Source organism: Thermobia domestica, chromosome 11 (assembly GCF_964235325.1).
Source record: "Thermobia domestica chromosome 11, izTheDome1.hap1.1, whole genome shotgun sequence".
Lineage (NCBI taxonomy): Eukaryota > Metazoa > Arthropoda > Insecta > Zygentoma > Lepismatidae > Thermobia > Thermobia domestica.
In genome coordinates this window covers 127237554-127254088 of record NC_137464.1, presented here as the reverse complement: position 1 = coordinate 127254088, position 16535 = coordinate 127237554, and the positions used below count along the sequence as shown (strand labels likewise).

The 16535-nt window shown below is 34.5% G+C and overlaps 1 protein-coding gene across 2 annotated transcripts in view; it reads right to left on the bottom strand.

Moving 5' to 3' along the window:
* Positions 1-16535, bottom strand: part of LOC145664431 (uncharacterized) — a 1424688-nt gene that overhangs the window by 255696 nt on the left and 1152457 nt on the right. Inside the window, exon 8 of one of the 2 annotated variants that reach the window (XM_081731113.1) lies at positions 13978-14220. The exons of the other annotated variant lie outside the window; for it this stretch is intronic. Coding sequence (XP_081587239.1) covers positions 13978-14220 — 243 coding nt within the window. The remainder of the gene's footprint in view (positions 1-13977; positions 14221-16535) is intronic. 2 annotated transcript variants of the gene reach the window in all.

Genomic DNA, 16535 nt, shown 5'->3' with positions numbered 1-16535 from the left:
AGGGTCCCATATTCATTCCCCGTACAATGCAACGTTCACCTCTGGTGTTAAGGGTCCCCGTACAATGCATCTTTCATCTCTGGTGTTAAGGGTCCCGGGTTTATTCACAGTACAATACAACATTCACCACTGTTGCTAAGGGTCCCATATTCATTCCCCGTACAATGCAACGCTCATCTCTGTTGCTAAAAGTCCCATATTCAATCTCCGTGCAATACAACATTCATCTCTTGTGCTAAGGGTACCAGGCTCATTTTCAGTACAATACATTGTTCACCAATAGTGGTAAGGGTCCCGGGTTCGATTCCAGTGCGTATCACACATTATAAGTGTTCTCACCTTCTAATAAAATGGTTTCCACCAATAAATATATTTTTTATTCTCTCTCACATATTGTTCGTGTAATCTTTTATTCTCTCTCTCACATATTGTTCGTGTAATCTTTTATTCTCTCTCTCTCACATATTGTTCGTGTAATCTTTTATTCTCTCACACATATTGTTCGTGTAATCTTTTATTCTCTCTCTCACACATATTGTACGTGTAATCTTTTATTCTCTCAGAATGACGTATCAACAGATTTAATTCAAATTTCCATTATTTTTAAAAATACCCAGTATAAAGTCTCTAAAAAGAGGACACGACCTTTTACATGTCAGCACAACTAAAAACAGAAATATAACAACTTTCCAATACACGTAAACAGGTCAACAAACCCTAATAACCTAACCCAACCCGATGCCAACACAGCATAGTACTTTCTATATTAATTATAGTACCTAACGGTACCTGTAGAATACTTTGTCTGCCACTACTCAGGAAGACCATTTTTTGCTTTGATTTTGGTTGATAAGTGTTTGTAAAAACTGCAGTACAGTATAATTCATTCAGTAATACAGGTTCAACCGTATTTTTCAGTTGTGTTTTTCTTCATCAATATACATAGCCTACACCGTAAATAAGTGTGTGGTTTGTGTGATAGTGTTCTTTATACAATACAAAATATTTCGTTCAACTAAATGCCACCGGTACAGCTTGTGGTCGAAATTTCTGATTTTGGTAAGTTAAATTTATTGAATCATAATACTGTAGGACTTTTTAAAACCATTATACAAATGTATTACAATTTAGGGACTATGAAATAGTTAAATATGGTGATTGGTTAACAGGGAGTCTAGTGTGCGTTTTAATAGTAAAATTTCAAATTGGAAAAGTACTAGCTTTTCAAGAGCATCGAATAATACGTATGAACAGTTCAATTGAGCTGGCAATATTAAATCAGTAATCTATTTTAATGATTCTAGCAATATTAAATTATATTGTAGCATGTAGAACTGTCTTGCATATTGTAGTATTTTTAGGCGACTCAGGATTTTGAACAGACAGTACACACTTCGGAAATATTTATATTTATTGGTTCTATACAAGTAATCATTAATGCTTTTACTACTATGCGTTGTAGATTCTAAACATATGCCTTCAGAACAGTGCCTGATATCTTTCGCTTCAAGGCGCTTGGTGCGAAAACCCGGATACGATCACTTTGGCAGTTATGTGGTTCAAATCCCTCGTTGAACTATTAAATTATAGGTTGGCATCATCATTAGTCATAGTAAAAGAATTAATTGACTTCACAATTACAAGCATGTATATTATCTATGTGCGAAATTCCACATAGTTTTTTAATTCTATTCGTACTGTGGCGGCAATCAAACATATACACAGGAGCTTGGTCTTGAAGGTCCGAGACTACCCCCCAGAAATCCCGATTTTTCTGTAAATTTAACTTTACTGGTAATTTTACAAATGTTAATATAATATATTCTCATATTGAATTTCGACCGCATTCCGAAATAAATTCCTGGGTACATGCTTGGTGATGATATGAAACTAACATAAAATATAAAGCATTATATAATTTAATATATATATGATAACCTCGAGTACGCTAGGTATTGATGAATACTAAGCATTTCAGTTAAACAAGTAAGTTCCGTTTCAAATTGTGAAAAACTGTAGATTTCCAAACTACGTGAACACAATACTGATTCCGACGTCCTAGACCCGATCTAGTTGTAATAAGGAGATAAGGTCAGAGATTGAATTTATTCTTGGATGCTGAAACTGACGCCATTTCTTGCTATCCCTCACCGTTTTTGCTATATGAAGATTAATATGAAAACTATTTGTGGTAGTAGATCATTACAATTATCGGTTAGACTAAAGGAATAAATTTGGAGATGGAACATCGATTTTTTTTTCACGATGATGACCAGTGTTAATACCTGGTAATTATAGATTTCTAATACTTCCAGTTTGAATAGAGGTTTAAAGGTTGAGCGGAGCCTTCGTTTGGAACATTGAATCGATTTAAACAAATGCTTCTTGCTATCAACTAACGGACACGATGTTGTCCATCATAAACTCATATGGCCTGAGATAAATCAAGTAACCTCTTTTGCACCAGAGGAAAATACTCTGTCACTGAGCTACCGTGCTTCCAATGGAAAACAATAATTCAAACATCAGTGAACAGGTATTAAATCTCCCGAAGAAGCATAATTTTTCTCCTGGGCATGAAAGAGTTAAGAAAGTTCATGAGTCCTGAGAAACAGACACACTTAAATCTCAGTATTTCAAAAATAGAATTTATGGCCCTTCACACTGGTCTAGTGGCTAGCGCGAAATCCTGGATTCGATTACCAATGGGAGAACATTAAAATTTGAAGTATTATGGAAACGGATTCCACCTTAGTGTGTAGGTCCATATCTCGTACAATCTTGGTATTGAAGAGGGACGCTAAGCTTCACCAAGCTAATAAATAACATTCATTTACATCTGCCTTTTAGGTTAAAGTAGCTGATGCGAAACGAAAACAAAACGAATGATAAAAGAACAATACATCCATGTCCTAAGCAGAATTTGAACCTGCCACATACAGGTATTGCAACCGTCAGTCTAATGTCTGACTGCTTGACCACCCCATCAAGCTACAACAATAGAATATAACGTAGAAAAACATTAATAGTAATATATTAATACGTAAATATAAATGAAATGTTGAGCTCCCTCGTTACTATATGGTTACTGTATGCAGTTTCGGCGTGGGAGACTTGGGTTTGATTCCCGGTGGAAGCTCATGTAATCGGATCGCACATTAAGTTGTAAATCCACATCTCACACAGCCTCGCTGCTGAAAGGAATGCTAACCAACCAATCAAACAAATAAATTGTGTATGCAATATTTATAAAAATAAACAAGAATAATGATGGTTATATAAATGTATAAAGTTCGTTCGTAAGTTGTACTGAATTCAATCACTACCAAGAGTTCATGCGTACTTCAAAAATTGCATGTTTTAATACTGCGTGTAATTCTTATCCAACAATTTAAATTTTCTTGATTAACATGTTTATGAATACCATTTGCATCTATAAATCTACAAATTCCACAAGAGACGTTAGTTTTTTTTAACACATATCTTAAATTCATGGAAAAAGCGAATGCGAAACAAATGTCAAATTTTGAACTCAAGCGTAGAAATTTAGAACAAAGATTGAAACACTTTTGTACCAAATTTTCAGAAAAATCAACGTTATACATAGGCGGAACTAGGAATTGTCTGCTGGGGGAGCAGTGGAGGCAGACCTTTTGGTTGGTCTGGGAGGTCTTGGTAAGTGGCCATCTTATAGGTGGCATTTTTATTTTTTGTCAAAGAGTTGGGGGGGCAATGCCCCCCATAACTCCGCCCATGATGTTGTAAATAGAAAGTACTTGAATTTCAGTGGTATGTTGGGAAGGGTGTGTGTGATGAATCAGTGGTAGAGCGTTAATCCTCTGGTGCGAAGAGTCTCTGGTTCGTTCCCAAGCCATGAGCCATGAGAGCCACTTCGTTTTTCTCGAAATTCTCCTATATCATGTCACATTTACTCTCTACAAATTCTTTCATAAATATTTATTTGTAATTATCATCAATCTCCTTTATACTATAGAGCGTAATCGCAAGACACAAAACTAAAGATTTCATTTTTTTCCAGTAACATGTTGATCTAAGTAGCATCAACAAATGAGGCAGTAGAAACGTTTCATTAATCACATGAGATTTAATTAAATAGCCCTAAGTATTACTGGAATTGAGTCAAATGAAACCTTTCGTTGCATTTTATTGAGAAAATAATACATGCATGTATATACTAGTATCATAACGCAAATTTTACCATTAATATTAAATTAAAGTGGAGTAGAAAATAGTTGAAATATCTAAAGATACTAGCAAACTAAGATTTCTATAAAAATATAAAATTATACAAGAACAACACTTTTAACCAAGGTGTACGCAGGGGAAAGTCAGATCCATTAAATAGTTAATTCTAATAGAGCTGTTTCTTGAAAGGGGACACGCCTATGTATTTTATGAAATCCATTGTACTTCCTTGTTTGATTATTGACTGCTTGTTTTATTTAATACAATTTTCACGAGTTTTTCCACATTATTTGTATCACCAAAATTTCAAATAAAAGAAGGATGTGTAACGTTTCACACGGCAGAGTGCATCATGCGAGGCATGTCGGTGTGTCAAATCTGTTTGATATACTATTTTATGTTGACATCAATGTCATAGATAACAATAGGTGATTATCATTTTATACGCTACACTCTATGAGTTACCAGATTATGGTTCAATTCGGTTAATGGTACTTTACGTTATGGTACGTTACGGTTAAGTCTTTCGCCGTATTTATACACAACATTGAACATGAGTATGGTATTCTTTCCTGCTCGTTTGTTTGTTTCGGTACACTGACATCATAAATTTGCTGCGAAAAACTATATGAGTACATACAATTTAATACAGTATCTTCCAATCAAGTGTTAAAACTATTAAATTCACCGTAACTTTTTTTTAAAAAAATAATAATTTTAAATTATACTTTTACTCTGATATCGTTGTCTTCCAATTCTCCAATTGATGCTTCTAATAGTAATGTAAGCGGCGAGATGTTCTAAAGTTCTTTTTTCCTCCTCATTCAAAACCAACCCTTTGGTGCTGAACTATCAGTGCCCAGTTAATTCAATAGAATGTTATATTATAATGTATTTCATTGAATTGGTTGGTTGAACGTGAATTGCTCGTTGCTACTTATTCCTTGTCTTCTAGTAAAACCGGTTGCAAACAAGTTTTTCATTCAAATTGACAACTCGATTCCTGGCAGAGATTACGCAACGCCGTCACTTAGACAGTCCCTATGCATTTCTCTTCTCTCATCACATATATGTATGGGGATTCCCATGACATCTAGTGGGGCAATAGTGAAACGAATAACAAGAAGATAATTTATATAAGCAAATACTGAGATGCGATGGTCAAGTAGTATACATGATAGTGTGAAATTCTCCTAGCGTAAATACGAGATATGAAGTTTTATTATTTTTAAAATCGATGTGTGTCTGTTAAAAAAATAAGGGATGGGAAAATCTATTTCCAGTGACATGAGGCTCTCCAGTAGCACTGATTACATTCATTATGTCTACGTATAGATATCAATAAATCAAAATAAAAGGCACGGGCCACCATACTAAATTGTCTTGCTCCTATTTCCTAAATTAATCATGCTATGGTGCAGTTGTTACTGCAACATTTATTTATGAAATGTGAACAAAATTATAGAAGGCGCCTTTAAGGGAAACTTTATCCAAACGGAACTCATTCTTCACAGCAAACTACTGCTTGAAAAAAGACTTCTGCCATATTGTAGAGTTGTTAATTAAATACTTATTTATAAAATATCAACAAAATCGCTGCCAAAGACTTATTTGAAAAAAATATCCGAATCAAAGTTCTAAACACTAAACTATCCCGTGTGATCTTTTTATAAGATATAACTTGTCATATTGCAGGGCTATAAATGGAATATTTATTTATTTATGAAATAATAAAATCACTTGAGCCATTTTCGAGAAAATCGTTTCCGAAAATCGAAGACTACTCCTGGGCTTTTCTCAGAAAAATGACTTTATAACATATTAGAGGGTTGTTTAAGGAATGTTGATTTATGAAATGCAAATAAAATCGTCTGAGCTGCTTTTGAAAAGAATTTTATTTTTTATTTTCACCATCTAGAAAACTACCTTTATTTTTGGAATTAGTAAAAGAAGTCAAAATTTTTCCTTGGAGAACCTTAGGTTTAATTTTTGTTATGAATATAGTGAACGATATGAACCCCAGACAAGTATACGTACATTAGAACAAACGGACGGACGAAGAGCTAGGAAAACATTTAAAAATAAATAAATAAATAAATACATAAATAAATCGGATATAAAGGCCATGAAACTTGCATCCGCTGAAACCTTGAAGTAGATTTTTACCTCCAAATCACCATACTTTCTCTCTTCGTTCAAAAGCAAAATTAGAAAAAAAAAAAAAAAAAAAAAAAAACAAAGATGAAAAATACAGAATTGCTACCTCGTTCCATTTACGAGAAATAATTTAAGAATGAGTTCACAATCTCTTCAGTGTGCAATAGCTTCCAATAGTACAGCGTGGATGGATTGCTCATTCAGAGAAACAAAGGATACCAAAGACGTAACTTGGTGAAAGCTATGCAACAGATTCAATGCAAAGCACAACAAAAATGAATTCTCACTTCCATTTTCACATATATATACATTTCGTAGCTTTAGTTTGATACATACAGAATAACTTAACTTTATATTTGCATTGCAGAAAGATGAGATTTTACTGTCAGTGATGATGTTAAGTACGATTGAATTTTCAGATAATTTAGAATCAAGTCAGCCACACTTGTTTATCTGTGGCTGGTAGATCACTAGTGTAATCTGCTACAGTATTGTAGTGTATTCCACAATTGTTATAAGCAGAGTTTAACATTTTCAAATTAACTTTAGCACATTTAATTCCATTGTCCGTAATTATAATATTAATAATAGCAGAAGTAGTAACTTTTGCTGCTGTTAATATATCTCTTTTTTAATGAGGGAAAGTTTTCAAATTTGTGTGAAATTCTATTAAAGGTTTAATAGACAGTGTGATTACACTTTCTAGCCCTTTTTTGTTTTCTGGGTACAACATTTTAAAAATAATAAATGCTCTTGCTCGTATTACCTGTTACGTAGAAACCCAATATCCGGCGATTAGTTAAAGTATCCTAATCCTACAATAAATTTCAATTTACATCGTTACTAGATATTTTACTTACAGTTTCTTCTAAAAGTGAACAATACTAACAAATACAGTAATGCTTTTCGCTAAGCTCACTCTCACATATTTGGATTTCAGTGAGCAAGTTGAAGGCAATGAACCATATAAAAAATGAGGGAGTAAGTCAGATATTATTTGTAAAATGCTATTAAATAAACTAATACAATTAAATAAACTAATACAATGCTTCGATGTCGCTATAGAACTGATCGAGCTAGGCTTTACTGCGTCCTTTCCACAACCCAACCGAATTAGGTGTTAGGAGGTAGAAGTGAGTAGTTTTCTGCAATTACTTTACAGGATGTCAGAATAAAAGAGCGGCAGAAATCAGCAGATTTAGTCTATTTCTAAGTTTGTTATACTGCATATGATTGTTGAAGTAATCATTTTGATTTCAAGAGGAAAATTGAAAAAGCTACTACACACACGTACACACACACACACAAAATCAGTCTGATACTAGAAAACTATTACATAAAGTGTTAAAATTCTATAAAGAAAGAAGAGGAGGAAAATTGAGGATGTATTTTTACCATAAAACATAGCAATGAAAACTATTCCAAATGTAAGCAGAAATATGAGAACTGTGATTAAAATTAGCAAAAAGTGTGAAAATGCAGAACTATCTGGCAAAAGATTTCTACAGTGGGTAAATAGTGGCACATATACTCAACAGTTTTCAATAATGTGTTCTGAGAAAATTCCTAAAATTTACGAAGGAAAGAAATAAATTTCAATGTTTCAATATGTATGAGTAGCTTTAGACGAAGAAAAACGATTTCTAGGAGCATGTGATACGTTTTGGTGACTAATGAATGGTATGGAGGTTTCATTTTGCGAAGTGCAAGAAGATAGTAAAAACCTAAATTGTTTGATCCCATATTAAATAGTTTTACATACTAAACGCAAAACGACTGAAACCATTTCCGATCTCACAAAAGTTTGATTAGGTTTAGTTTATCCTTTGTTTTACTGAAAACTTATGAACATACAATGAATCTTTCCCGAAACACTGCCATATGACTGGCGTTACTTGTAAACAAGAAAGTTACCGTTTGTTAGATACGTAAACTTTCCAATCCGAAAGAGGACAAAGTGATGATAAAGTTTGCTGATGTGAAGCAAATATCTTGGTTTTAAAATTGAGTTGTTTTGCATTTGTATACACATCACAGTATAATAGAAGAATTAGCAGGCTTAGGAACTAAAACTTTAATGACGGGAGTGTGGTGTAGTTGAGGGGTTCAAGATCTATTAAAATTGTGTATACTTCCTTGTATCATAAGCCACCGAGAACTATAGCCGGTGAGATGGCTCATGGTTAACTGGGTGATGCGATAGTGATGAGAATAAGAGTCTTAATCTTACACTTTCAGTCTTGACCTTGGTCTTACATACAATACCGAGACCAAGAATAGCAATTTTTGATGCAAGTCCAAGATCAAGACATAAGGCTGCAAGACCAAAACCAATACCAAGGCTGCAAGATTCGCGCAAGCCTGCAAACATCTTTCACAGTGCTACTTGGTACATTCGTTCCACAGCATAATATTGCTACACAATCTCGACAGTACTTTTACTTTCGATCACTCGCTTCTGCCTGCCAGAACCCTTTTGAGCCACGACTAAGTGTCATTATCGCTAGTTGTCTGGGGTTAATCAAAATAACAAGTGCAGGTGTTAGTCAAACACAATCTTCCTGTGTCTTTGGTCTTCCTTTGGAAGTTACCTGAAACACGGAGAATGGCAACGAATTGGAACGGTGTGTAGAAGACGAGAAAGAGCACAATTCTACGAATTTTTGCAAGGTAAGGTCATCATTTAATTCGTTTACGGTAGCTCATGACTGTTCTTACCAAAAATAGCTATGCGCCTAAGACAGCAGATAAATCGAAAATAAACTTACAAAAGCATGTCAGTGAAATTCTTCTGAAACTAAACCGAAATGCAGCATAGAATTTCCGTAATTCTGTATCATATTATACTCACATGAAAATGAACAATATTACATTTGAAAACACATTTCTGTTAATATTGATGCATTAAAACAGGAAATGAAACGATGCCTTTCATTATCTCATAGATCCAGTGTAAAATTTATTTATGAAAAGCAGAAGATTTCTGAAAAGCAAGACTTGCTAGACTGTTCCAAGCAAGACTAAGACCAAGATCAAGAGCTCCAATGCAAGACAGACCAAGGCCAACCGGGTCTTAGTTTTGCATGTGCTCATCACTAGTTGTTATCGCATCTAATTCTAATTCTAATTCTGTTTGACCGCGAAATCTGCCACTCTATCACAAGTACTTCTTAACTAACTCATAATACTTAATACTCAATTCACTCAATTCCTAATTGAAAACATCTAAAAATCTGCCTCCCGGGATTCGAACCCTTTATTACACACAATAAAGACCCATGCATTATTCATTTAAATATAGGGAAGCAGTGTTTAGTCAGAATTCGGAAATACAAAATGATCGAAAATTCATGCCTATGATGGCAAAAGGATAGGTTTAAAGGATTTTCAAGGAATGTAAATAATGCAAAAGAGGTTAAAGTATCGGTATATAAATAATCGCAAAGCTGTAGGCTACATGTCTTCCCATCCTTTTCTGTCGGAGTTTATAACTATCTGCTTCATAATCTTCTTGTTTAAAATCTTGATAGTAATTTTATGTAAGAATATTAAAATGGTCATTCTATTAAGTTGTTTTAGTATTTTTACATAACTAACTGAAATGACCGCTTTTCGCACGGAGAGAATAGATTTTTGGAAAATATGATAACTTCTTCCCCTTTAAGATACGCATTTCAATGAAAGAGTAATGATAAAACTCATACTGTATTTCTGGCACACGTTTGAATTCTCCCTTCCCCTTTAACTTTTAATAAAATAGACATGATAAAAGCCAAACTTGAGGTAGTACTATGTTCAAAAATTAATTTCAAATGGGTCAACAATTTTACCGCGATGAGATCACGAACAACAGACAATATCAATTTCAATGTGGCGAAAAAATATAGAAAATGCCTCTTTTTCCTCCTTAAAACCAGAAATTCGAAAACATCGCTTATTAGTAATAGAGAGTTCATATATCGAGTTTTGTCTTCCTAACTTGAGGAGCTCGTCAAGACGCTATTTGCTTAGCGGAGGGGGTAAATTTTGAATCTCCTACTCCCTTAGGTAATGTCCTTTGATCAAAGCGATGTGGTATAAACCTAGAACAAGGTAAGTAAGAACTATATTTCAAAACTCGTTTGAAACTGTTCAGTCACTTACCCATGATGCGATCACAAACGTCGAGTTCAATATAGAAAATGCTCCTTACCATTTTAAAAAAAGAATTTTCGCAAACGATGAAACACGTGTTAGTTTACTTTTAATACCCGAACCGAGATTCATCTTCCTAATTTAACGGACTTGTAAGCCGTCACATTCGCTAAATTTTTTCATAATTTTTGTCCATCACATACTGCATACTAAGAAAAATAAGTTATCCGGACAGCAGTATACTACAGAAATACATGAAATACGTGTGTTTACTATGTAAATTTGTATGGAATATACGCTATCCGTATGCTACACACGTACTGCAATTTTCCCCACTCACAGTCAGTCAGATGTTTCATCATGTTGCTGCAGTATATCTGATATCTAAAAGTTTTCCATATACTACACACGCCAGCGATATATTACATATGTTCATTTGTATGTGCTATCCTGACTGCTTATATACAGTATCTACTTTCCTTCATCATTGCGACCTCACCTAAGTAAATAATCAATTTAAGCTTGTCTTACTGAATCATATACTGTACTTTTTCGCGCTGTCTATTGCAGTCATTCTGTCATATTGTTCGAGCGCAAATAGTTAATTGATATAGTTTAATCTATTGTCGTGTTACAATTCACACTATGTTTCTAGTGCATGTAACACATAGCAGCACTTCTACTCATGTAAATGTCAGAAAATTGATACTTTACAACACTATATTCATGATGGAGTACGGGAAATATAATACGATGTTCGTTGCTTAAATAAATCATAAATATACCACTTAACCCTTTAGCGCGCAGCTTTTCATACATGCAAAGTTTACTTTGAAATTGTATTGCACCATGTAGTTTCTAGTTCGGACATAGAAAAGTAGCTTTGCGTATTAGCTAAGATACCCTTTCACTAATGAAGTTCTGAATTTCTCGCTAATGTCATAGTAAGCCAGCGTTGAACTCTGTCTTACTTCTGTACGCGGAGTTGTCATATTGTCATCTTTAAGCTTTCTTTGTTCGTTTAGGTGGACAGGTTTTGAACTGATTTTTTTCTGTGTTAGAAGTATGATGAGTGCAAAAGTGCAAGTACGCTGACATTTGTCGCGTTTCATGGGTTCTATCTGGTTTTAGTGGACTTTGCATATGTTATCGCGCAACTTTGCATAGACTCTATATGCAAACACCATAAAACATTCCATAGACCCCATATTATTTGCATTAATATTTTTTTAAAGTTCCGTGTTTCCTATATCGAAACCACTCCAATTTTTTAAAAAATCAGTCTGATCGGAAAAATGGTGCGTTAAAGGGTTAAGGCTTCTCATTGAAAAAATAAAAACTAATACATACTTTACAATATCGGCTCCAGCTGCGAATCGATAAGTAGGACCGCTTTAAAAGATATAATACAACAGGGCAGGGTAGAGTAGAGTAGGGTACGGTAGAATAGAGTAGAGTAGGATCGGGTTAGCTTACAGTTAGAAAAGTTTGGAGTCATTATGCTAGAAATAATAAAGTGTAATTTCTCGTGTCTGCGCAAGGATACCAACTGGAGCGGGCATTATAAAGTACTACACATTCCCACTGTGTGTTACTAGATATTCATGCTATAATTCGAAGGAGATGCCATAATGAGGATTGCACTTCGAACATCCACATAAGTGAAACCACAATTATGTTCAAACCTGTGCCATAGAGAGGGCGTAACCCTCTACTGGTTAAGGTTAGGATTCTTATTCCGAAAATCGAACTGATACCCTCATTAAAATGATGATTAAAGGATTCCTTATAATACCTAACCCTCAAGCAATAAATAAATAAAAGACATAGTGGGGGAGGGGAGAATACACTGACGTGACAGCCGAAGTGTGTTGTTTTAACACTTGCTATCAATAATTTGTTTTGCTGTGTACATAAAAAATATAGTCTATATGACGCATACAGTATGCGTTCTGTTTCTAATCGTACGTAAGGGGCATGCATACGGTGATGGATGAACGAAACAAACATATGTTCAGGGCGTATGTTACATACTTCTTCCAATTATGATGCGTACTGACTAGTAAGTCAGCATGTGTCCTCATTATTAATCTATACATACGGTCACTTCAGATGGTAGGACGTATGTACTGTTACTGTAGATGACGTTACATTAATTATGATAATACACTTTATATGGAATTTGTATAAAACATGTTTTCATTTATATGTTCGCTGCAAGATGTTAAATACGGATGGCCGTTAAGTCTAGAAACTACAGGATTTATGCATGTAACATACGTTTTTCTGTGTGCCACGTATTTTTTTTAAACAGTTCGAAATCGGTGATAATTATATTCTAAAATTCATTCCAAAAGGTTCAGTTGTTTTCCCGTGATGCAATTCCACAAGACCAGTTTCATTTCTATATATTAATGTACTAGCAGCGTTCACCCCGCTTCGCTGCGGTCACCCCGGAACGCAATAAACGTTGTTACTTAGATAATTTTTACTTTTTCGCTTTCAAGTGATATGATAAAAACCATAGAAGATTGCAGTAAATGTTAACATTATATCGCCTGTCATTTATGTTAACCCGCCCCGCTTCGCTGCGGTCACCCCGGAACGCAATAAACTTTGTTACTTAGATAATTTTTACTTTTTCGCTTTCAAGTGATATGATAAAAACCATAGTAGATTGCAGTAAATGTTAACATTATATCGCCTGTCATTTATGTTAACCCGCCGAGTGACACGGTCATGCGGGTTGCATATAAATACGTTTATTTTTACCTATGATGAACTAACAAAGGATTTGTACGTTATGGACACTTGAATGGTCAATTATCTCAAGACACTGGTAATTAAAAATTAAAGTGATATGATAAAAACCATCTAGGGTCCAAATCCTAATAACCCCCCAAAAATAAAAGAAATTGGTTCAGCCGTATTAGCGTGATGAGGGAACAAAGGATTTGTGCGTTCTCTTTTATATATATAGATTAAACTATTAGAAGAGATTAGTTTTTATAATGAAAGTTAATTTCCCGGCGACAATTTATTTTAATAATTAAATATGTATGTTTGGCAAAGTAATAATTAAATTACCATATATAAATTTTCTTTGGACTATGATGGATTTAACGATGCAAAGAAATGCTGAATGTTTTATGTCAACAAAAACGTATATTAGTTAGGAAGATACACAGTCTAAGGTGTAGGATCCATTGCAGTATTAAAAATATGGTTACTTAACTTAGTAGAATCAAAGCTAATTATAAACGCACTTGTTCTGTTATTTACTTGATGTCAATTACTGTTTTCTATATTATATGCGCTTTCAATTGATATGATAAAGGGAACACACTTTAATATTATATCGATTGACACGCAAAATGCTGACTTTTTTTTTTTTTTTTTTTTTTAAGGAATAATTTAATGGGCTACACCTTGCGAGCATGGAGCCAAACAAGTAGAGGGGAAACATTCTAGCCAACCTACCTGAACTGTCCACGTTTTTGCTTTATTTGCCGCGTTTTTTGCGTTGTTGCTGTTTGAACTACTGCCACTGTTAGTACTATTGGTTGTTGACCCTGCACTGCTACCATTCTGTTGTTGCGAAGACTGCTGCTGTTTCTGTTGCTGCTGCTGCTGTTGTTGTTGGGTCTGCTGCATTATTTGCTGAATCAGATCCAACTGTTGTTTAGTTAGGCCGTCATTGTTAGCAGCTTGAGTTGTAGTTGCCTGCAAAACAACAATAGCATTAGCCAGGCTTCCGCAAGGATTTTCAAATTGCCGGGCTGTTCGCGAACTCCTAGCAGCTTATTTGTTTTGGCTGCTACTTGCATGTCTCTTTCAAGAAATTACACCTTTTATTTCGTTCTAGTCATTCGTACGTGCTAATGGGCTATCCTGGTTGTGATTTTTTCCCCACCGCGAAGCCCTAGGAGGAATGGGGGAATTTCCCCTCTCTAATATATTTAAAATATAATTCCTCCATTAATACCTTACTGATGTAAATGAAGTGAAACTACTATCATTAATATGCAAATTAATTACAGTAATCCACATGTAATTAACATGTACAGGTATTTTATATGTAATTAGGTCTATAACTATGCGCCACTATCTATAACATATGTTAGCGGTATCTCCAATTTCTCATAATTTATTAATTATAGGTGTTCAAATATGTGAGCTTTGTATGTCGAACCGTTCCAGTGCAAATAGTTTCTTTTCTTTTTTTCTTTTTTTTTTTTTTGGACATTCCTGTTCTTTTTCCCTTACTTCGACCTATAATTTTGCACCTTGTCCCACCGTCCTAACTTTCATGAAAATGGTCATCCTGTATTCCACCACTAATTTGTTGAGAGAAATAACCAATCAGACTAACATTTAGACTTACGTCGCTCTTTCCACCTTCAGCACAAATTTTTAAATTACAAAGTAATAACAACATTCAATTGATATTATTTAAAATAATTCGTTGATAAGTATTGAGTAAATAAAAGTTGATTTAAGGTTACTAGATGTTATCATTTAAGAAGCAAGAGCATCATTAACAGCAAGAACCACACGCATGTTTTGATGACTAGTAATTACGAGATTTATTGTATTTCAGATCTGTAAATTTCCTCCCGTGACGTTTCCAAAACATACTGAATTTAATATTTAATTCTAAATCAATTTAGTTAATAGACAGGCAATATTTTGTTTACCTAGGTATTAAGTATCTACCGAATCAAACGCTAAAGCAAATCACATAGGAAAGTTGCCATTTATGGGGAAATGCTTAGTTTGAGGAAGTGAGATCAGAGAAAATTTGGCTCAAGAAAAATATATGAATGGACAGTTTGTCGTCTTGGTCTGGCAATATCTTCTTTTTGTTCACCTCAACCATAGGTTGGTGGGCAACATGGAAATTTTAAATGTTTTCTTCCCTTGGGAGAGCTCTTTTATACTTTGATGAGATCTCTTTTTCGTAACTGCATCTAGATATTCTATCTTTGGTCTTCCTCTTCCTGGTTTTTCTTCTGCCTTTCCCTCTATCAGTACGGTAATCCAATCGGAGTGCAGAATAAGAGGCCAAACATAGTGTTTCTTCTTTTTCCTATTATCTTCATGATCTGTCGTCCTTTATTAGCTTCCTTTAGTACGTCTTCATTTCTTTCACTTTCGGTCCATGATATGCGCAGCATTCTGCGCCAACATCATTTCAAATGCTTCCAGCTTGGATATTTTAGCTTTTCTCAACGTCCACGTCTCTGATCCGCAAAGCGCCATCCTCCATACCAGGGTCTTAATAAATAGTTCACGAACGTCCAACGACACATCAATCCTCTTTTCCTACTGAATGCTAGTTTAGCCTCGCTATTCTGGAACTTACATAGGGGAACGTCTTAACATCTTCGATTTTCTCTCCATCTAGCCATACATTTTCCCCTTCCTGTCTTGCTCTTGTGCACTTTATCACTCTGGCAATATAGGAGTATACTATTCAGATGAATTGTCAATTCCTGAATAGTATTGAAATAGTGAGTTGAAATAGTGTCTCCTAGTTTTCAAATATTTTCAGTGTATGTGAAGAGATTACTGCATACCCGTCTAAAGGTAGAAATGCTCCTCTATTATAATATCTTGAGTATTTAAGTAATAGACACAGAGTAAGTGCGTAAGGTAGTTTATGTTTGCTATAATGATTTATCGTTGAAATAAGAGTAGGAGAAACAAATGGAAGTTGCCAAATATGATGTGATTCAGAGCGCCTAATATGGGGCTCCTAATACTAAGAACACTCATTTAATTATGGATCTGAGAATAGTTTTCTGTCTTTCAGATGTCAAAATTGAAATAATGTGATCAACCAAATACGAACGCTGCCTCATCCGCTGTAGAAAGAAGTGGATAGTTTAAAAGGCAGTTCGAATTCTTAACATGCCTCAAATAACATTAGAACGATATGTGAAGCTAGTTCTTGAATCAAAAGAAAGTGTTAATTGTAACTGAGTGAGGGAGGTTATAGGTTCTTCCCTCCATATTAAAGACCTTGTGAACCATGA